The sequence below is a fragment of the Rhamphochromis sp. 'chilingali' genome, assembly GCF_963969265.1.
Source record: "Rhamphochromis sp. 'chilingali' genome assembly, chromosome: 20".
Lineage (NCBI taxonomy): Eukaryota > Metazoa > Chordata > Actinopteri > Cichliformes > Cichlidae > Rhamphochromis > Rhamphochromis sp. 'chilingali'.
Window position 1 is genome coordinate 12584118 of NC_137947.1, and position 23200 is coordinate 12607317.

Genomic DNA, 23200 nt, shown 5'->3' on the forward strand with positions numbered 1-23200 from the left:
TGTCAGTTTGAACGGCTGGATTGAGAATGTGTCCTAAAAATATTTTTAACATGCAAAATGTTTACATGGATTTTATGTATCTGATCTGATGTGTAAAGGCCTTTGGTTGCAAATACTGTCCTAATATTACTTCAGTGTGACTGAGCCTTTAGAAAAATTATTAAATGAAATGAAAAGAAAAGAAAAATGAAAATCATGCTCCAACCTGATTTGACCGCCCACCTATCCCATATGGTGATATGACCTTTGAAAGTTTACCCAAAATGAATATTTTAAAGTTTTTAAAATTGATTTATCAGGGAACATAAAACGTCAATGTTGTTACTCTATGTCATGGGTATAAAAACTGGATCTGTTTTCCTATTCAAAGTTTTGATACAAACCTGAGAGTCTGGCTTTAGGCTCAAAAATGTGCAAAAAAATAATGCAAAGTAAAAAGAATATAATTTAAACCCATCCCTGTGGTCTTCAAGGTTCTGTATAAAAAAAATCATAGTATGGAGGGAAACTTTGAGATGTCTTCAGGAAATATGCAAAGTTTTTGTGCAAAATTTTGAAAAGTGCTTATTTTGAGGGGGTCAGGTGGGAGGCACTGATTGATTTTTCATGGAATGACTCAACGATCTCCGCTGAGATCATAGGTTGAATTCACTAAACATGCTTGCTTATTTGTAGTTCAACAGAGCATGAGTAACAAGAGACGAACAATAAAGCTTAGCACTTCACTGTCACGGCTCAGTAACACTGGAACAGCAGACGGCGTATCTAAAGGTGGAGAGACAATAGTGTAATACTGCAGGCAGGGGCGGAGCGGGGGGGTGGCTTACGGGGCTTAAGCCCGGGTTGTTTTGTCAGAAGCCCGGGGTATTTTGGAGTGTAATTTTTTCATAGTTAGATGCCTGGCTGACAACTGTATAAAACAAAAAGTACACACAATATTCGAAGCACATAGTGCACACTGTGGGAATTTACGACTGTGCGTGAATCCCCCCCTGATATTGGTATGATCCAAGCTCAGGCACTAAGCGACTGAGCGAGGGGGCGGGGCAGCTGCTGCCCGTGAGTGCGCTGTTGGAGAGACGGAGCCAGCCATACTAAGGAGAGCTTAAGTTTGACCAGGTACCAAAGCAAATCATTCGTACCGTACAAATAATGTAAATATGACGGTGCATCACGAAAGATTGATATGAAACTGATCACTTGACCAATATTATTTTACTTGCTCTTCAAGTGAATCAACAAATGGCGAAATGAAAAGCCGAACAAATGCTATTTTTTTAGAGTCTTAGCTTACGTGTGTTTATTTCATATTTTCAGTTCTTACCCTCCCCGACTAATTCGGATTCAGTTATGTACTGAAATATAAGAATGGACATTAGAGGCTTCTTTCAAAGAAAAAACTCAGGTAAATGTTATTTTATATATTATGCTTTGTATGTTGTTCAGTATATTTCTATGCAAAACAAGAGGGATTTCAGTACACAGCAGGATATTCACATTTGTAACCAGATATTTACACTTTAGGGAGAAAACATAAAACATTTTTACTGCACAACATCAATTTAGAGTAAACTTTTGTTTTAGATAAATATTGAAATATATTTTGAATTAGTTAAATGTCAGAATAAAGAGAGAGAGAGATCTATTTTTATCACTTTCATCAAATTTAGGAGTACATATACACTAAATTTATTGTTAATTAATAAGAAAACTCCAGACGATTCCATTCTGAGCTGAAGAAGCTTCTGATAGGTTAGTAGAGTCCATGTGAGTAAATTGGTGGCACAGCTGTGGATGCATATAAGGCAAAACACAGAGCCTGTTTCTTTGACATGGGAAAATCAAGAGATATCAACCAAAACACCAGGAAAAGAACTGTGGAGCTCCATAAGTGTGGCTCAAGTTTGAATACAATTTGGTGCCATTTGCAATTAAGAAATACAGACAGTTTCTCTCTTCACTCTTAAAGTTAACAAATATGTTTTTATATTTATCAATCTAAAGAAATAAACATTTAGTCTGATTTGATGTTACAATTAAAAAAGTGTTTTTATCTGAAGAGTAAATATCTGGTTTCAACTGTATATTTGATGATTGTCAGCACAAAGAGGGAGAGAGAGGAGAACGAGGACAGAACAGATGAACAAGAGCAGGTGAGACACACATGTTAGTCAAATGGTTGTTTACCAAAAGTATCACCGTATCACAGGTCCTCATGTATCTCGTACCTAGTGTTTCTTTTTAGGTTTGTTATTTTTCAAATTCTGTATTTATTAAGTTCTGCAGGCTTGTTTGCACAACAAGGCTAAATAATTATATAAACTTTTCTCAATCTAAATAGTGGACTTTGGTAGAATTAAAAAATAAGTGTAGTGCAGGTCTATGATGATTTTTAGTGCTATCATCTAGTTCTGATTCTGGTTCTGTCTTGGTTAAGTCCTCAGTAGTCCTGATTTTGAACTGTTGTAGTCCTGTTTTAATTCTGGATCAGTTCTGGGTCTGGTTGAATTGGGGTTTAGTCCTCGTGTCTTGATGCAGCCCTGACCTTGTTCTGCCTTGCTGCTTAATTAAAAAACTAGTTTAAGGCGTCCTGCACATGTGATATATATTTTTCCCTATATGAAGTCATTCTTTTTTGAACAGAGCCTATTAATCTTTCAGTCATTTCTACACCCCCCCCCCCCCCAAAAAAAAAAAAAAATCCCACATGCATACTACTCTTTGGGCTAAGCCCCGGGTGTTTCAAATGTCTGGCTCCGCCTCTGACTGCAGGAGATCAAGAAAAGTTGTTGATGAGCCACTCAAAAGGGAAATTTAAGACATAAAGACAGTTGGAAGCTAAGTGGTTAAATGTGCCAGTGTCGCTCCCTAACAGAGCTAACTGCACCAACAAGAAGCAGGAGCAGAGGAGAAAAGACTTAGGTTGAGCAGCTTTGCAGCCTTTTCCAGTGAAAAATCACCCCTTGCAGCCCAGTCATTCAACAAAGGAAGGCTCTGGTATCGATTAGCAGGGACCGGAATATCACCAGCCTCCCTGCTGGATAAAGAGCACTGTTGTGCTTAACAAAGCAGACTGTACTGTAACTCTAAAGTGAGTGACTTCTAAGTGAAAAAATTCAATACAGCAGCATTGGACTTGTTACAGCTACATAGGAGTCATCATCTGTGTTTTAGTGTTAGTACAGGATACAGATGCTAACACGGTACCTTAAAATGCTGCGTGCATAAGTAATGATCACACCTAAACTTATGAGGAGGCAAATCATGGAAGAATCTTCTTGCAGCCTCTAGGATACAGTTGCATTTGAAGATGCTGAATGAATAACTTAGTAATTTCATGTGTAGCATACAAAACCCAGCAGCATGATTCTGTTTTTGGGACGAAAACAGCTTAAAGCGAACACATTAAAACAAGCAAAATAACAAAAAAAAATGTTTGAAAAATGAAAAACACCAAATTCAACCAACCATCCTTGGATATCGGAGCAGGTGGGGTTGTGTTTGTTCTACAAAACCGCTATTAGCAACTGCAACTACTGCAGGCATGTTCTCCCATGCAATATCACAACAATTCACACTTTCATTGATGTGAATCCGTTGACCAGCACATGCCACAACCAGTGTGAGACCGCAGTCACTCTCAAGTGTGAATGACCCATAAACGGACCCCAGTAGAAATCAGCAGAAGCGAAGATGCTGCTTGTGTAATGTATGACGTGTCAATTTCCTGTTAATTTTCTAATTTTACAGTGACAGTTATGCACTGCGTTATGCTTTAACAGTGTGACAACAAGTCCACAAGGGTTATGCAGTATTTTGTCAGAAGTCGTGCATGTTATGCACTTTAACAGTGCACCACTTTTCACCGGTCATTCAGCTGACAGAAGCAATAACCTGCTTCATATGCTCTGCTTTGGTATGTGATCAGAAAATAGGTTCATTTTCCGTTTCTGAGTTTTTGCTATCAAGGGACTATCAAATGGGTAGAGGATTAATTTGTCATATTCAGATGAGTTTTGTTTATTTCACATGAGCGATATTTGTCGCTGTGGTTTTTTTTGCCTGCACTCTTCTCACTGACTTGAAAAAGATGTCACATGTAACCATGTACTAATCAAATTTTACCAACACTTGAGTCTGTCAGTCACATCTGAGAACAACCACATCTATGCAGTCCCCGCGGAGAAGTTAAGTGGATGTTTTATTAATTCTTTTAACAATTCATTTGTTTCTCCTTTATTTCTGTGAATATTAGCAAATATTTCACGTCAGTTATGTTTTGAAGCTGACTTTCCCCATATTTTAACTTTCTGCCTTGCTTGTTATCTCTTAACAACAACATCTGGTATGTATTTAACTCGAGCTACTAAACTTGTTTAACTCTAAATTTAAGCAGGAGTATGACATCACCACATACCCTGCCTAAGTGTCTTCGGGCAAGCATTAGCCAACCAAAAAGACAAAGTTCAATCTGGAAATCAGTATCATCACATTACACACTATCACATTAGATAGCTTCTTGAGCACCTGATAAAGAGCTATGACAGTGGGGAGGACTCTATTGAGGAAACTATTTGTTGAAAGGATTTAAATCCAGCTCAGTGTCTGTCACACCTTTGTGCTTTCACACAAAGGTGTGTGTGAAATCTCAAAAGTGTCACTTTCAATAACCTTTGTCTCTGTTCATGCCCTTGTCGAGTACAGGAACTAAAACGATGCTCCAGTGTCAAGATTGTTAACCTATTACTTTGGGGTGGATTTTTCACTGTGATTTAATTTAACCAAGCAAGAGAGTTGGCACCTTATCTGATGAGCAATGCGCGGTTTATACACAGATAACTAAAGTAGTTTAGGTCTGTTTAACCCTCCTGCCATCCTTTAAAAAACTCACACCCATCACCCTAGGGACCATTCTCAGCCACGCCATAAAAAGACCATATATCCATATTTTATTCCACTTTAAATTAGCCAACCTTGTAAAACTACTTCTCCCTGAAATATTCATGTAAAGTTTTAATTATATTTTCGTTGTTTTAACCCTTCAAATCCCAGTGTTATTACATGAGCGCCCTGTGTTATAAGCCCCAAAAACCAAAAAACGAAACTAAATATTTCCACAAAAAACCAGTTGAAGTAATATGTGATTGTCATTATAAGTAGGCCTTTAGATGGACCAAAGATTGGCACCAACATACATTTTGACCTGCCATTATTTTTTTTGCATTTTTTTTGCAATTTAAAAATTAAAACTTCAAGGCCCTGAGTCTTCATTGACATCCAAGAAAAGAAGAAAAAATAAAATCATATGATGATAATTTGGGGTTGAAAAATAGCGTTTATAATGGAAGTCAATGGGCAGAAAATGGTCCCCAGGGTGATGGGTGTGGGGATTTCTGCTGCTCAGCCATTTTAGGCTGATTTAAGGAATTCACACTGGAATATTAACATTGACAGGTAAAAACTATCCTGTGGCAAGTTTGGTTATATTCCACTGAACACAGTGGAAATGGCAGCCATTTAACACATAGCAGTGGCACAAAAAGGTCCCAAGAAGGCAGGAGGGTTAAAAGCAGCAAATAGTGTGGGTTCAACATCCTTTCAGGGATCACATCTGACTTTTTTCAGGTCTATTTTACTATTCAGCTTTTTTAAACCTGCAAGCACGGATGTGTCACATTCACAGGTTCTTTTTCATCATTTACTATCAGTCATGAATCACACAAATAGCCTCCTGCTTGAAGAGTAGTTCCACCAATTTTACATAACAAAATCTGTTTAGAGCCTTGCAGACATACGGCTGCATACTGAGAAAAATGTGACAAGTCAAATGTGGGGAAAAAAACCTGCATATCTGCCAATAACTATTATTACTAAGTAACATCACAGATATTAAAAGAGAGAGATGTGTCACTCACATAATCCTGAACTATAATATATATTCCACCACCATCATAGCTGTGGTGGAGGAAGCAAGGCTTCTAAGATGCAAACAATATAAATGTATTACATTTTAAACTTTATTTTGTTGAAACTTTTTTAAATGTTGGTGATTCTATACATGCAGTTCATTTTATGTCTTGATGAACATCGAGTTTAAAGTTAATTTTGATAACTCTTCAAAATAAGTGCTAAGCAGCATTTGAAGATGGACGTGGTGACACTTTCTGCAACGAGTCTGACAACAAACGAAGTGTTAGAAAGCACTGCTAGTACATCTAACTACACAAGAGGTCATAATATTTGTAAGCACATCGCTTCAGAAGGCACCAGAGGTTAAGCTTAGTGGAGATGTGTTCTCTAGAGTAACAAATCAAACTTCTCCATCTGGCAATCCAATGGATGAGTCCGGGTTTGGCCATTTCCAGATGGAAACCGTACTTGTCTGACTGCACTCTGCAAGTGTAAAGTTTGCTGGAGGGGGGGTTGTGGTGTGGGGTTGTTTTCAGGAGTTGGGCTCGGTCCGTTAGTTCTAGTTCATGCTCCCAACTTTGAGTGAGCATGAAAGTTTGGGGATGGCCCCCTCACTGTTCCAACATGACTGCAGACCAGTGCACAAAGCAAGGTCCATAAAGACGAGGATTAGCAAGTTTGGTGTGGAAGAACTTGACTAGCATACACAGTCCTGACCTCAACCCGACAAAACACCTCTGGGATTAATTTGAGTGGAGACTGTGAGCAAGGTCTTCTTGTGTCTGACCTCAAAAATGTGCTTCTAGTAGAATGGTCAAAAATTCTCGTAAACACACTCCTAAACCTTTTGGAAAGCATTCCCAGAAGAGTTAAAGCTGTTATAGCTGCAGAGGGTGGGCTAACATTAAACCCTATAGATTAGAATGGGATGTCACTCAAGTTCATATGCGCTTGAAGGCAATATAATTTTGGCAATATAATGTAGAAACTTAGATCCTGCATTTTTTAGTACTTCTGCATTGGTGAATTTTTCAAGCTGGCGGTTGCTGCCAGCTTTTTGTAGCTGATAAATAACAATGGATGCCCTTGACTCAGAGTTGACTGCAAATGTCAAACTGAAAAACAATCGGTGCATATTTAGATAGAAGGGAGCTTACTAGATCAAATAGCCACTGAGTCATTTCTGCTTGAATATGGCGACATTAGCGACTCCTACTATAACACACCTGAGTTGGATTGTGAGTAATGTCGCCCCCTCCCCGGATTTGACAAGGATCAAGATAAGAGGAACAAAAGTTTTAAAAGGTCGTCCGTCATGAGTAGACAGTGTTCTAGGAGTCCAATCGGTGTAGCACTCATTTAATGATGTAAAGAGTGCTTGCCTGATGACAAAATGAAAGTCATAATACCTGCATGTAGCTCTGACACATTTTATCCATAGTCTGGTTTTAAGTTCACTTCAGTCATATTTTATTCATTTGATTTTTCAAAAAAAAAAAAACCCTCATTTTTATGACTCATTTTGATGTGGAGTACAAGAAGAAGTTCAACTGAACATGAAATGCTTGAAGAAATAAAAAGAGGAGCAAACAAAGAGAATTCATGATCATCATTTATAGTTCATGGTCATTTTTCCTCATACTCATTCCAAGTACAGGTCTCTGGAAAGCAGAATTGACTGACAGAATGACAGAACAAACACAGAACAGTTGAAATGGAGACTTATTTGAGCTATTCTCCTCTGGTTTTGTGTCATCCCAAGCGCACACTGGACAATCTTATAATACCACTTGGAAAACACACACACACAGCAAGTTAATTTATCTTTATCACTGGCATCATCATCATCATCATCATCATCATCATCAACACTCATATTCTAGGTCTTCATTCTCACTCATGTAAGTCAGGATTGAGCAGGAAGGCAGTGATTCTACCAGGATCCTTAAAAGAGAGCCACACAAGTTGTCACACATCTCCGCTATCAACAGCTTGTGCAGGTTTCAGGTTAGGCTGTTACTGGTCCAGGTTGGAATTTGTATAAAAACTATATAGGAACACATGTAAAAACAGGGAGAGATTCAAATTATTATCCAACTGAAAAAACAAAAACAAAATGCAGATGTCCTCATAAAATCTTCTATGTCTAGCAACACTTAATAACATTTATGTCTTCTTTTTGTCCTTTTTTTAAAGGTTTTATTCCAAAACGGCTGAGGAGCAGTTATAGTTTGCATCATCTATACAACAGGCTATAAAACACCACTTTGTCACAGTCCAGAAAGCACATATAGATGTGGTTGTATTGTATATAAACATATGTACTGTAATAAGATAATTTTGCGTGCATGGCTCCTGAATGATCACCGTTGAGACATCTGCGGGATTCTGAGCGAAGTCTCTCCTTTGAGTTCACACAATGTGAAAACGAAGGCCTCCAGATTTCTTCCTGGCACAACTCACATATTCTTTTAAACCAAAGTCTTCAAGAGAAGCTGCCATCTGTTCTCATCTTTGCACTGCAGCAGCCCTGCCTGCCAGGTAATAGTCTTTGCAGGCCATCTCTGCCTCTACCGTGAGGACTTTTGGCTGATTCCTCGTCTCTGGCTTAAACGTCATGTGATTGATTTTTTTTTTTTTAATTCCTCTTCATCCTCTTCATAAATGTTTGGCATATTTTAATGTATGTATTTATTTATGCATTGTGCCATTTTACCTAGAAAAAGTCCCAGCAACACAAACACAGGCAATGGAAATGGAACGTTAAGTCTGCTATGCTGTCACTCCATTTGCAAAGTGCATCTGTGCTCCTCCAGAAACACGGGAGTTCGATCACATTATCGTGGCCAAAGAACAAGTCACAGATGGGTTAATGGTGTTTTGCTGACATGTTAGATATGTATTTAGTTCATTTTTAATTGTTGGCAGACCCATTTTTCCTCCAGTCTTTTAACCTCAGTACTTTCTGTCCAGTGTTTAAGACTGAAGAAAGTTTATTTTTTAATTTTTTTTATTTACCATGTTTTTTTTTTCAGCTTTTCAGAGCATTGTCTTATGGGGGGGGGAATGACTAAATAATGTTTGTATTTGTTGTTATATTACACAAGTCCTGATTTGTCTTTTTGATAAATGTTTACATTGGCCTGACAAAGACCAGAGCTTTGACAATCACACATAGTACTCCTTGTCCTTGTTCTTCTTGTTCTTGCTCGAGGTTTTCGCTGTGTTGACCTGTTTCTCTTTGACCACGGTTCCGTTGGACTGTGCCGAGTTGCTGATGTAGTTACGACTCTCGTCTACATGGTAGGAGCCTTCGTCTCTGTTCCGGTATTTATACATAGCATAAAGCAGGATGAGAATGCACAGCGCCGCTGCTGCTACGATGCCGACCACCATCCCCGTAGTACTGCTCGACTCCCGGAAGACCTCCTGTGTTCCTGGGTAACCCTTTGGTCCAGCACCAGTGGGATTGGCTGCAAGACAAAAAAACAAGATTACTGCAAAAAAACCATGTTTTATGTTTCATCATTACTTTGACCGTATTGGTGTAATGAATGAGAGCATGCATTTTTCTATCTGCATGTACAAATGAATATCCCAAATATAATAGACATCAAGACTGACGATTTTCAAAGTACATGCTGGCTTAAATGGCTTTCCCATCAAATAGAAAAGCGTGCAGTCAGACAATGAATAGAGCACAATAGAATGAAATGGCATATAATGGCAAAGATAAGGGGTCCCAGCGAATGTCTTTCTGCAGCGTGATCTGACACTTTAAGCGTTTAATATCCCATTGTGATGGCCAAAAGACTTCAAAACGACTCTGACTGTTAAATAAGACACAAATACCCCGAGCATATTTTAAAGGCAACACTTTACATGGTCTGACAGTCACAAAATTACCAAAGAAGTTACAATGAAATGCAACCCTAAGAAGAACCTTCAAAAGAGCCAGGGATGTTTTGTAGACTTCAATATAGCACTTGACCTTTCTAACCTTCTCCTCTGCCTATAGAGGATGTCTAAATGTTATACTGGGAATATGGGAATTTTTTTACAAGCTACGATAACTAAGACAGGCGGCACTTCGCCCATAACAACAGTTGGATAAGTGGTTAAGTGAATGGATAGATGGATATATAAAAAAAAAGAGATTTTCTAAATTCAAAAGTAATACTGACAAGACGACTAATGTGTTAATCAATCGCAGGGAAGCTCACAACTTATTACATGCTTTACAGCATAGTCATGAATGAACAAGCCATACTTCCAACATTCAGCATTCATCCGAGCAGCATGACTGTCTCACAGTCTCTGAAAATAAATCTTTCAGAAAGAAACAATTCTTCAATTGAATCAGCAGATTTTTGCCAAAGGCTGTCTCGACTTCTTTGGTGGTGCTATTTTGAAAACATGTCAGTCCCCCCCTCCCCGATATCATTCAGTCCTCCTGGCACATCTCTCTGTGTGTTTTTGTAGCAGTCATCATTTCTGGTTAAGCCCCTCTTTGTTGCAATTGTGAAATCCAAACACTTAATGCTAACATTTGGAAATGAAAGCAATCTGTTTAGACTGGATCGGGAGAAAATATCTCAGGGATTTACAGCTGTGTTTAGATCGTAGTGATCTTGATGAGAAGATGTTAAGTTTCTGTTTTTATTTCCAGTGGACAAACTAACAATAACAGAAACAAACATAGATGTGTGGAGATGAAGGGCTCAAATGGCTCCTCTGTGTTGACTGGGCAGTTTTTTGGGGTTTTATTTTAGCAAGCTTTGCAGATTTTCCACTTTGTTGCTGCTTCTTGCAGCACTTATGAAATGATGCAGTGACTATGCTGTAACACACAGAATCATATGTGTTGATATAAGGGGCCAGTTTGTTACGTAATGCAAATGGTAAAGTAGTCAGTTCACATTTATTCCTACTGTAGGTTTTCATTGTCGCTATCGTATAACCTCGCATTTAAATGAAAAGTAGAAGTTTGCTTCACACTGATGTTTCTCTATGTTTATTTATGTCTTTTATTCATATTATACACGTCACTGTAACTATTAGATGAAGAGCTCACAATGCCATTTAAAGATGATATACTGATACTTTCTAATGAGAAGTAATTATACATTGAAACATTAGCGATGCTTATATTAGTTGCCATTTATGCTCACATGAACAGCAATGGCAATATTGATCAGAACATCACGGGATATTCAATTCTTTGGCAAGTACAATTCTTATAAAAGATTTAAACACAGTGGTCCCTCGCTATAACGCGGTTCACTTTTCGCGGCCTCGCTGTTTTGCGGATTTTTTTTGTGCAATTTTGCATGCTTCGTTTTTTTTTGTTGTTTTTTTTTTTAACTTGTGTATTGTGTTCTGTGTCCTGATTGACACAGACACATCTGCGTCACATGGTTTGATCTTTGGTTTCATTCTGTAATACTGGACTTATTTTTCTACCAAGGTTTGAACTTTGAGAGTTTAAACAAGAGAGAAAAGTGTGAAAATGTTCATGCCTGTCTGAGAAAACTGTATAAAGTGTGTAGTGAGGGGGTTTTACAGTCTTAAAACATCTACAATAATTGTAAAAAATAAACTTGGCTACTTCGCGGATTTCACCTAGTGCGGGTTATTTTTAGAACGTAATTTTTAGAACGAATAAACGAGGGACCGCTGCATAATAAATTCGAGAAAAGAGTTTGAAATTGGTCATACGTGTGCTGTCTTTCATGTCCTACTTTGTTGTCCTACTGTCTTCACTTATTTATTTTTTTATATTTTGGTTTAAGAAATAAAATGCATTCATTAGCTTTAATACAATCAAACCAACTTTAGAAAGAAATGTTATTCTAAAACAGAAACTGCAACACTGTGTCTTCATAATTTCAATCCTTCACAGAAATATTTCCACATAAGTAACTCTTCCTATTCAAGAATACAGCGCAGAGCAACGATTTTACATCAAAAGGAAAATAAAAAGGATAGCAGAGTTTTATTGTGTTGAAGTTTGTCATAATCACTTCTTCCTATCTTATCAGACCCTTATTTAATGACAGACAATGTACTTCTGTGAGCATTAGCAAATAGGACACTGAAAAAGAATTCAGTGAAGGAGAAACCAATCGTACGCAGTAACTCTAAATAGGATTATTATCGATGCTGTTGGACAAGCCTAACAATAAAATGGGGGTTGGGGGGTGGATTTACTTTGCATTGACCTATCTGCAAACTATTCTTGTTCTTCTTCTACATATTTCTTTGACTATTGTTACACAGTGATGTCGGTCTTTTATAACACTGAAAGCATCCTACTACCAGGGATCCTCCTGTGAATATGAGAGTGATAGCACATCAGCAAACCCACTTCATTTTCTGAATGCTATCCAAGCTATAATACAGCTCTCCTTATGTCTCTGCTAGCTCTTATCATTGTTCTCTCTCTTGTGCCTTTACTCATTGTCGATGGCTTTGGAAATAAAGCACTTTTTGATTACTCCCATATCTCCTCTTGAGTGACAGTTGAATTCTCAGACAAACAATGACTTCGAATGGCGTTCTATTTGCTCGTGATCAACCTCTATCAGGTATGTCTATTTTAGGAAAATATTGGACTAAAGGGCACAAAAAAGTGTAAACTGCAAAGGGCAAAAGTTCCCCAAGCTGTCTATCAGACGCAAAGATGCTGCTCCTCTTCATTGACATGTTTTCCAGCATGGTTAGACTGATCAGCGGCCCAAGTATGCTTCCAATGCTATCCGACATTCAAGGACAAGCAGAGAGTACCAATGGGGGATTGAATGTGACTGAGCGTTGCAACAGATTAGCTCTGCTTGTGACAAGCCCACTTATCCTTGCAGACAGGTGTGAAGAATGCTCTCGCCTTGTGGGCAAAAGCCACTGGTTGACACGGCTCGTCCCAAGCAAACCATCGCACGGGCATTAACGGTGAGTTACTTTCATATGTGCGATCTATCCTTTGTTCAGGGTCAAAAAAGTTGAAAGTGTAGATGACATAGCAGGTTGATGGAGGATAGAGGTCTTGATGTGGCACTCTAGAGTTTTATATGAGACCTCGGCTGGTTCGGGAGGGAGGCAGCCTCAGACTGCTACATCAGGAGTGAACCATGTGCCAAAAGTATCATGGCGCGCTGTTCTTCCTTGTGTGATCTAACACCTCCAGCTCTAGGCTTTGTTATTTCCTCTTGCCAGGATCTGTTGATTGGCTCCCCACAGGCTGAGCTCTCACAGCGACTTTACATTGGAAAGCTCTCAATTAACTGACCACAATCCGTCTTTCATCACTGAAAAAGTAAAATAAGTGGGTTAAATGAGCTACTCATTTACTTCAACATTAATGGAAATCTTTCTATGGAGGGCTACAACAGCCCCCCAAAAATGAAACTAAGTGGAAAAAAAAATAACTACATAAATGAATTAAAATGCCCCAAAGAAATAATAAAATAATTGTTGGCCTTCATTTTTTGGGATCGGGACATACAGCCCATAATTCTCCTTTAATTTGCTTTTATAAAAATTATAATATGAAGAAAAATGCTAGCTTAAATTCCCCCTCACCCTCCATGACTGTGGTATGTTTGTGTTCCTAAATTCTGGGTGCTCTGCGCAGTATTTAAAATTTACTAGGACTCTTCTGATCTGTTGGCGCCACTCTTACAGCTCGTAAGAACTCAATACTTTTATGGTGCAGAGAGCTGACCAGTCAAAGGTTAGCACTAAATTTAGCACAGTGCTGACACAACCATGTTTTGTCTAAAGCTATTAGCATTTACAGTAGCTCTTTATTTCACCTTTAGTCTCAGCACTGTCTATCAAATAGCCACCTGATGGGATCTTACACAGTCTACTAGACTGCCTTTAACACAGTGATGCAGCTCATTTGTTACCCATGTGCCTGACTGTGCCCCTGCCCTACAGTGCGCCTGAACTCAAGTGGAGTTCAGATAAAGTAATGTCCCAGACCCAAGGCCATTGAGAAAACCCCAAAAGGACCTCAGTCAAAATGCATCTGCCTGTCTGTTCATTAGCACTCCATCATCTCAGAATGAAGGCACATAAACTGAGAAAGAAATAGCAACTGAAACAAGTGTTTAAAATGATGGCTGCTCTTATGAGCTCTACTCGAGCGCACCCAAGGGTAAAATTAGACATGGGGAAAATGACCTTAAAGTGTGTCTAGCTTCATGGCAGCATTGCAGGGGTGTGCTTGTGAAGCGATGGAGGTAAACTCAGGGGGGTTAACTTTTGAAGGATTGCAGTTGGGTAAAAGCTGCCAGAATAACTCTCTCCTCTACGTCTCATCCCAGAGCAAGACTTATAGTTCAGTCTCATATCCAGACCATCATAAAGTCTTTGCTGTTTTATTTACAAGGACAACAGTTAATGTTCTAGTTATTTAGTCACAAATCATTCGCTTTCACCAGAGAGTTCTCGAGAGGAGATGCACAAAAAAGTAAATAAATAAAATAAAAACTGAACAAAGAAGCAAAGATTTTATATGTGACCTTGATACATGAGTTTTAGTGGAAGAAAAGAAACAGCCTGGCTAAGACACTGCACTTTGCCGTGCAGTGTTAATAAACAGTGCAAAGCGACTTTGAAGACTTTGATGCTTTTCTTTCTTCGGGCTTTATTTGATTGCATCTCTTCTCTTAATTCTGCCTGCATCCTTCAGTATGGATATATGAGCTTGCCTCTTGAAGATATTAGCACTGACGCATAGGAAAATGTCATTTAAAAGCCGGAGAAATGCCTGATGTGATTCTACTTCTCTTTGCCTGACTTCTTTGTGCCACATGCGCTCAAGGAGAGAAATGGGATCAGAGATTTTGCACTGTCAGGTGGGATTTGAATAAATGGTCCTCTTCAAAGACTATTTTTCCTCATTTGTCTCCAGCGAAAGGGTTCATTTGTTTGGTAATTTGCAACAGGGCAGGTTGATGGGGGCCATAGATGAAGGAAAAGCACAGCAGGGGGTGGGTTTACTTCAGGTGTCTGTAAGACTTGTTGAGAGGTAATGGAGCAACCAAGATTATTCAGAATATATTGAACAGACAGGCCGGGCTTGACCTTTCATTAGCTTTTGTTGCTAATGGCTTTAAAGGGTTGTGCAGGGTAGACAAGGATAAAGCTTTTTTTCTAAGCGGATGCACAATGGCAAGGCTGTGTTAATGCTCCAATGGAAATGAATCAAAGAATGAAGTAATTTTTATTTTTTATCAAGAAACTAGCGAAAAGAGATTTTGTGTAAACTTGGCCATCCGCAAACTGCAACAGCTGACAACATGAGCAACACATCATGCATCGTTGAGGGCTTAGGGAGGTGTGGCTGCAGGTTTGCCTTCAGATCAACCAGGCTTACAGCTATTGGCATGCTCAGTGACACAGTGCTGTTATTCAGCCAGATTAGTGTTATACCATCTTCTTACTTCACATATCCAGCTATAATCATGAGCTGTCAGAGTTGTCATATAGCCGGGGATCATTTTGCAGACAGGTCACTGTATCAACTGCAGCAGAGCCAAAACATTTATTAAATCCCTCTTGCCTCTTTAATTATCGGAGTGTCCTCAAGAAGTGATGCAAGCCACCCTGTACTTGTGACATGCTGGCAGTATGCCTCATGACAGCTTGCATATATGAGTCTGAAGTGGCTCTGCGCACGCTGATGGTGGATGATGAACTGAGAGCTGAGTGAGCATGAAATGAAGTGAGAATTATTAAAAAGGTGTTTGATTTAACCCCACTAAAAGGTATGATGCAGTTTAAGCCTTTGCCAAGAGGGATTCCACTAAAAAGGCAAGATGAAAGAAGACGACTAAGCTTACTCAGCTTTAATGTCACAAGTCTGGAGTTCATCTCTTGATTAGAGAGGTAGAGTTCTATAGTGTCAGGCTATGAGGTCTCGGGCTCTATACCTACTTACTTATGGCTCTATAGCTAGGTAACATTGTGTCATTGTGTTCATACCTGTATTTTGTTTCATGATGATAACACAAACAGTTTTAAATATGTAGACACAAGCTGCTATGACAACTGTGTGCACAAAAACTGTGATTAACCACATTGTTGGACAGAAGAGTTCATTCTCACTAGCCACACCCAGGACTGATAACTGTCAGATCTGCTGAATCACGAAATCATTTAAACAATAGTGAGATGGGCTGAAAGATCTCAAAAAGCAACTCACTTCCCAGGAGTGGGAAGGTTCACCTACCTGCCAAAATTACCTAGCAAAATTACTGCTGGAGCACATTGATGTCATAAAAGAACGCAGGCCTGACACTTCAATTAAGGTCAGAGTTCATGATTCAACAATATGAACAAGACTAGGCAAAAAATGAAATCCATGGGAGAGATTCAAGGTGAAAACCACTGCTGACTAAAAAAGGACACAAAGGCTCATTTGCCAAAAAATTTTTGGCAAAATATTCTGTAGAGTGGCGAGACAAAAGCTCAACTATTTGGACGGTTTACTTCCTGCTACACCTGCTATAAACAAGAACACCAGTCAAACGTGGCATTAGGGTACTTTTCCCATTAATGAATCAAATCATGTAAAAACTGCATTTTGTATTTACTTGGGTTATCTGTGTTATCTTTCGAATGTTCAAAAATCTCTGAAGATCTTAAACTTGAAATAAGAAATTAGGAAGTGGAGGAAAAACTTTTTTCAGAAAACTGTCCATATGTTTTACTAGAGACTATTTCTTATCCCCACAACAACTTAATGACCACCTTTAGTCAGATTAAGTGATACAGTTGTTAGACAGCAGGTCAACAAAAATATCAAATGCATGTAAAGATGAGATAATCTTTACAAGCATTTTCCAGACTGGTACATTTTTTATTAATATTTGTAATGTCTTAGTTGCTTTTACTATTTCGATAACTGGCCTTTAACTGAGCAACTTTTCTTTTCTTGGTTAGCAAAGTCTTTCATGCCCTACTTAGACTCATAAACAGACACAATGTGTTATCATCAATGTCAGCACACCAGAAAGATGAACGGTGAAAAAAAATAAAAGTAATTGAAAATATAAATACGGTGGGATCAGTAAAGAGAAAGACTGACAGTAAGTGTGAAATCCTGTTTTCTCTCAGAACACACTTCATTTAAAATAGGATGTAGAGAGAAGACTTGAATGGCATAATCCGCAGTGAAAGAGTGCAAGAAAAACAAAAATGGCAAAATTCCATAAGGCTGTCTGCAGAAAGTAGCAGACTATAGGAAAATAACAGCAACATGTTGGCAAAAAGAGTAGACGTGATGCTTGAAGGTCATCGGCGTTGTTCCCGGCTGTGAGCTACGACCACGTTCAATAGGCCTCCGGTTTTGAAAAAAGGCCTTTTTTTTCCATTAGTTAAACCATCTCTGCTAGTGGCAGTCTGGCATGCAAGGTGCATGACACTGTATTCAGCAAAGGGAGAAATGAACACACACAGAGTTCCAGCTGGGTATGATTGAATAACCTATTAAATGTGGGCAGTGACCTCTTAAGCCAGCACAGTGCTCTTAATGTTTCATTAATCTCACAGCTACTTTTAAAACAATAATTTACTCTAATTTTTTTCCTCCTGTCTGGGTGCATTCCAGTCATTGCCATGGGGTTAAAGAGAGTATTCATTTACTGTTTGATTTATTGGTTTACTCTATGTATTGTTTCCCCAACCATAAATTAAATCTATTAAAACAAAATGTCAAACACATTAGCAGCCGCTAATGTCACTGCAGAATGCTTGAGGATAAAAAAAAAAAAAAGATGAGCACGCATAGAGAGAAGAGGAAACTAGAGATGATTAACCTTAACCTGCCTATGGGCAATGTGCAGAAAAAGGCTATTTCTAGCAGAGAATAAAAGCACTCAAAGATTATGTGTGAAATGCAAAGGTCTGCACATACCACAAGTCTCACTGAGGCTGATGGTATGAACCTAGATAATGTTGGGGGGGGGGGGGGTGCTTTTCTCTTTCATACAAATCACATTTTACATGATTGCATGTTGCATAATTAATGACGGTATAATGGTGGAAAAATAAAGGTGCACGGGTTTAAAAGATAAACATCCAGCTGAGGCGTCGAGTGTTTGGATATATCCGTCTACTTTTGTGCACTCTCTCAAAAGAAAGGAAAAAAAAACATTAGAAGTCAGGGATCAGAGAATCCAAACTTCAGAGGAAACATTGTGTATTCTGTCAGGTGTAAGAGAAACTTCCTCATGTTTTCCTCCATCATTTATTCATTATGAGGTATGGAGGGGGGGCTATGTTCTCAAGTAATAATTAAGGGAGTCAATTTCAAAGCTGGTATTGATTTCTATGGGCCACTAAGGAATAGTTAGATTTTATTGGGTCGTACGCTTAAAGCTGCATGAAGAAAACAGCCAATTGTAGCTTAATATGAAACAGCTATTTTGTGTAATAATAAACATACTTTGGGAAGTATAATGCTACATTTGACAGCCAGTTAGCTTAGGTTCAGATTGGAAACAGAAGAATAATCTAAAATTGAAACAAAGTATTTTCTTACCAACAAGCTAGATGTTTCCACCTGCCTTTACGTTAGGGTACAACGGCTTGCTGCGAGCATTATCTTCATTATTTACTGTGCTGACATAGAACACAGACTTATGTTATAATCTGGCTCTATTATAAGTGCAGTTAACCTATTTAATTTGAAATTAGGATTAATCCTCACACCCCTTTACTTAAAAAATATATTTTAAATGCTACATGTCAAACATTTTACATTATCAATTTCTCAACATGCATGTCTCCAATTCAAAAAAAGTTGGATTAATGTAAAAAAAAAAAAAAAAAAGCCAGTAGGTAATGACGTGAAGAGAGGTTATTTTGGATTTGATGGCAGTCTCATTTTGTCTGATTCAAGATTCCAGCTGCTCAACAGTCCTGGATCTTCTTTGCTGAATTTTTCATTTCATGATATGCCAAATGTTTTAAAATGATGAAAGATCTGGGCTGCAGGCAGGACAGTCCAGCTGCTGGACTCTTCTGCTGTGAAGCCACGCTGTTGTAATAGATGCAGTATATAGTCTGAGAATCCACTTGATAAAATATGTAACGCCTTCCTTGAATAAGACATGGTCTGAATGGGAGCATATATTGACAGACATGCATGTCTCTAAAAACTGTATTGTTAAGTCTTTTCCAGATGTGCAAGCAGACCCGGATTTCTGGATGGTGTTCATATATGACTTCTTTTCTGTATGACGAAGCTTTAACCTGTGTTTATGGATAGCACAAACAACTGTGTTTAACAATGGCGAACAACGATTTATGGATTTGTTCCTAAACCCACGCATTGATTTCTGTGACAAAATCATGTCGATTTTTAATGCGGTGCTTGAGGGACTGAAGATCATGGGCATCCAATGTTCATGGTCGGCTTTAACTCTTAGTTTTAATTATTTACTTTACCGATGTATATTATTCAGAATTATTATTATTGTAGGTATTGGTTTTTATAGATTGGAGAAAATCTGCCTCCTTAAGAAAGCCAATCATGTTACTGACCTGTTGACAAAAAATCTAATTAACTACAAAATTTTTCTCCAGCTGTTTTTTTACTACTCAAGAGAACATTTCCAGCCTTTTGTTGGCCCCCCAGCCCCGCTCACTTGAGATATCTAGCTGCCATCAAATTCAAAATGAGCTAATATTTCTCATAAAGACGGAAGATTTCTCACTTTAACCATTCAATATGTTTCCCATACCCTATTGTGAATAAAATATGGGTTTATCAGATTTGCAAATCATTGCATTCAGTTTTTATTACATTTTACACAGTGCACAAACTTTGCTTTACTTGCTTTCAACCAAAAGGTGGTACGGGTAAAACAATCCTATCAAATCTGGTAACAAGAATTTAACTCATTTTAAACAGCTGCTAATTTTAATCATGGATTGTTCTCTCAGAGGAGGAAAAATGAGGAAAAAAGGCAGCTCCGGCATGTAATCATGCAACCTTGGATATGGGTCACAGCAGCAGCTGCCCTCCATCAACAGCCTGCATGGTGCCAATGAACTGGAGCTGGTAGGTAAGAGACATCCGTTTCATCTGACTTCATGTAGCTCAGCAACAACCTCTTTCATTAACTTTCACCATGAAAATGTGGTGCAGAATAATCAGTGGCAGCTTTCTACGCTGTTCAAGAGAATATTTTCCCACCTGCATCTGTGTTTTCAGCAAATAATTAAAACCCTTTGTGTCAGTCTTTAAAAGATTTTCTCGCAAGAAATGAAGGAAATTTTTGCTAAACGTCAGCATTCACACAATATTTACATATGAGAGAATTGGATTTTTTATCTTTATGGATAGTTTTGTTACTTTTCTTTCTAAGAAGTCGGAAAAACAGGTATCACATAAACAGATGGATTACGCTGACATTCAGCTGTGTGAGACTGGCTGCCCAGTACAAGCATGGTCCCAAAGCATCCTCCTATTACAGATCAGATGAGCTGCAGCATCACGGGCTTGTGTATTCCTCTGTGGTTTCAAGAAGCAGGGGGGAGGATTCAATTTGGTGCAGTATGATCTAATCCGAGTCCTGCTGGGCGATAAGCTCTGCTGGTAGCGATGGCTTTCCATGGTTTCCGGAAGTAAGAGTAATAAAGCTCGGCAATAAGTAAGTTTACCTGATTCATGTCATTCAACAACTGACAGAGACTGCTGTGGGACAAGACTCCAGTAAGATGCGGGATGATCTAGAGCTGACCTTGGACCACAGATAGCTTGCAGATAGCATGTTTTTCAAAGCTCGACCTCTGTAGATCACTTATACACCAACATTATCCTGCTGTATGCATACATGCGCTGTGAAGACAGAGAGATATCAAATGTATGCGCATCTGGCCACTCCTTTGGAGATGCCAGACAGAAGAGGCTGTCAAGGTGTTGCATGAAAAATGATATATTATTGGCGTCATTAAAAGGAGCTGGCTGAACAGTAATATGAGTAAGTAGCACTTTATCAGCAACAGTGTATCCAGTTCTTTATGCACAGCAGCCCTGTCGGAGATGTGGCATGTGCTTGGCAGAGCGTGTGAATTGTTCTGAATGTAGATATTAATCAGGATACGGTGTTAGACAGCTGCCACCCTGGGAGCCCACAGCTCTGGTGTCAAATCCCCTTCAGTGATCACAGAAGAAGAGGGATACTCTGCACTGGGAGGGTGTGTCCCTAAGCATCACACAGTATGCAATTGATGTTTTGGCAGATGCCCTTGTCACAGAATATCATAATGTGAGTGTGAATCAGTACACAGCTCAATCTCCTGTGTATTTTTTCAGAAGCAGCAGATACAGTGTTCCCTGGAAGGACCTGCTGTGATGCTGCCCAATCGGAATATCGCTCTGATGTATTGCAGGAGAAAAGCGAGGTAAAAGTTAATCTCGCTAGTAGAAAACCAAAGGAACAGGAAGAGGGACAGACTAGAAAAGTTGATAGTCTTTGCTGTGGGGCACACATTAATTTAGTGGACGTTTTATGACCACATTCTGATCGATAGCACATTTAGATGGAGCGTGGGGCCTTGGGTCTGGACTTAATTGTTCTCTGTGCTTCTCATCACTTCAGAATGCATTTAAAAAATCTTTCCATTCAAAGGTTACGCTTAATTGCCCTCCATGTGTGGCGAGGTAAGAGATTAAAAGTTTGCTAGCATTGCAGGGAGCAAACACATTTATAATATTTGTCTGAGTAAAGTTTGGGAGGAGCATTTTCAATTTCAGGGAGAACAATAAGTGGTACCTTTTTTTTATGATTATTGTTGTACACTTATCGGGGCTCTTCAACACACACGGTCAGAACCCAAAGCTAAAATGTGTTTGTTTATTTTATGAAGAGCAACACATGACATGTGCCTCAATCACAAACTCCGAGGGTGGTTATGTGTAGCCATTGTGAGCAATACTGCATGAGAAACAACAGGATGAACTCCCACTGCCCACTGTAGAATTTAATTAACAACAGTGGGGACTCTTTGCACCTGTAAAAATCAGCCTTCCCCAACTCTCTGGGTTTACCCTCTTTGATTTCACGTGCTGGAGCCCTGCAGGTCTGATAATCACAACTGTGTGCGTGTGTGTGGCCTTTTTTGTTTTTGCTTTTTGAGTTTATTAACAGATGCCGTGAGCCGATGAAGAAATTAAATGAAAGCACAGTAACAGCGGCTGGTTTGACGCAAAAAGGCAGGGTTTTATTTGGGCACGAGGTTCTTTGAGAGCATTGTTCCGAACATTTAATTTAGGTGGGTTAATGTTGATGGATGGAAGTCGTGGAGCAACAATTATCAGGCTTTTGAATCAATTAAAAAAAAAACACACACAGATCAGGACACGATGAAGCACAATCGTCAAACAAACAAACAAGCAAACAAAACCCACACAAAAACAGCAACAACTGAAAAAACTTAAACAAGTTCTAAGTAATAGTGCCAGATGATCCTCCATTCATTCTGACTAAATCTACTGAGTGTAACAAATAAATGTGAATGTGTCCTACCAAACTTGTAGCAAAAAACAAACAAATAGCATCTCTTTCTCAAAATGTTTAATCTTCCAAGGTCAGACAGTGATAGATCTCTACCCTGAATCTATTCAAATAAGCTAGTTACATTAAAATACCTTAAAACATTAATCAGCATGAATAAAAACCAGTAATTTTACTGCATTTATAATTTAGATTCCAACAAACTACTGAAAGAGCTACTGTATAGAAATGGAGCTGCCCGACCCAACAGACTGCCTGCAGCTTGCTGTATCACGCAGTCAGCCTCTGAGAAGTGTTTAAGCTTTAACTAAACTCCAATCTTCTCATTTAAACACTACGCATTAGCCTCGAGTGCCCTGGTGGGGGTGAACTGTTACACACAAAGACACACTGACACACCCAGAGAAAAGTAGAATAAAAAAAGAGATGACTAACCTAACCCACCTGAGCTCGGCTCACAGGGATCAATGTCCTCGTCATCGCTTGGACACTCGGCTGATGCCACCAGCAAGTCGTCAGTTGTCTGAAAAGAGAGAATTACACAGAGGAGTGGTGAGGGCACGGAATACTTAGCTGCATCTATGGGCTGAGAGGACTCCCACTCAAGTTAGGTTAGGTTAAAGAGAGCCAGGCAGTTGAGATGTGAATACAAGTGGCTAAACTAAACTTTTGGACTGGTGAAATCATCTGTCAACACAGGCACGAGCTCCCCGGCGCTGTAGCAGCTGCTACGCTGCTTTCCAGGAAGCGCTGTCTTT

General features: G+C 39.0%; 1 protein-coding gene across 10 annotated transcripts in view; it reads right to left on the reverse strand.

Annotated features, from left to right (window-relative positions):
- Positions 1-7404: 7404 nt before the first annotated feature.
- Positions 7405-23200, reverse strand: part of LOC308388587 (neurexin-1a-like) — a 270320-nt gene continuing 254524 nt past the window's right edge. For 5 of the 10 annotated variants that reach the window (XM_080869385.1, XM_080869388.1, XM_080869384.1 and 2 more), the window contains 2 exons: positions 22887-22965; positions 7405-9383 (listed from right to left, as the gene is read on the reverse strand). In XM_080869385.1, coding sequence (XP_080725511.1) covers positions 9079-9383; positions 22887-22965 — 384 coding nt within the window. In that variant the 3' untranslated portion in view covers positions 7405-9078. Of the gene's footprint in view, positions 9384-22877; positions 22966-23200 lie in introns of all 10 variants that reach the window. The other 5 variants (XM_080869389.1, XM_080869387.1, XM_080869386.1 and 2 more) reach the window with 1 other exon arrangement.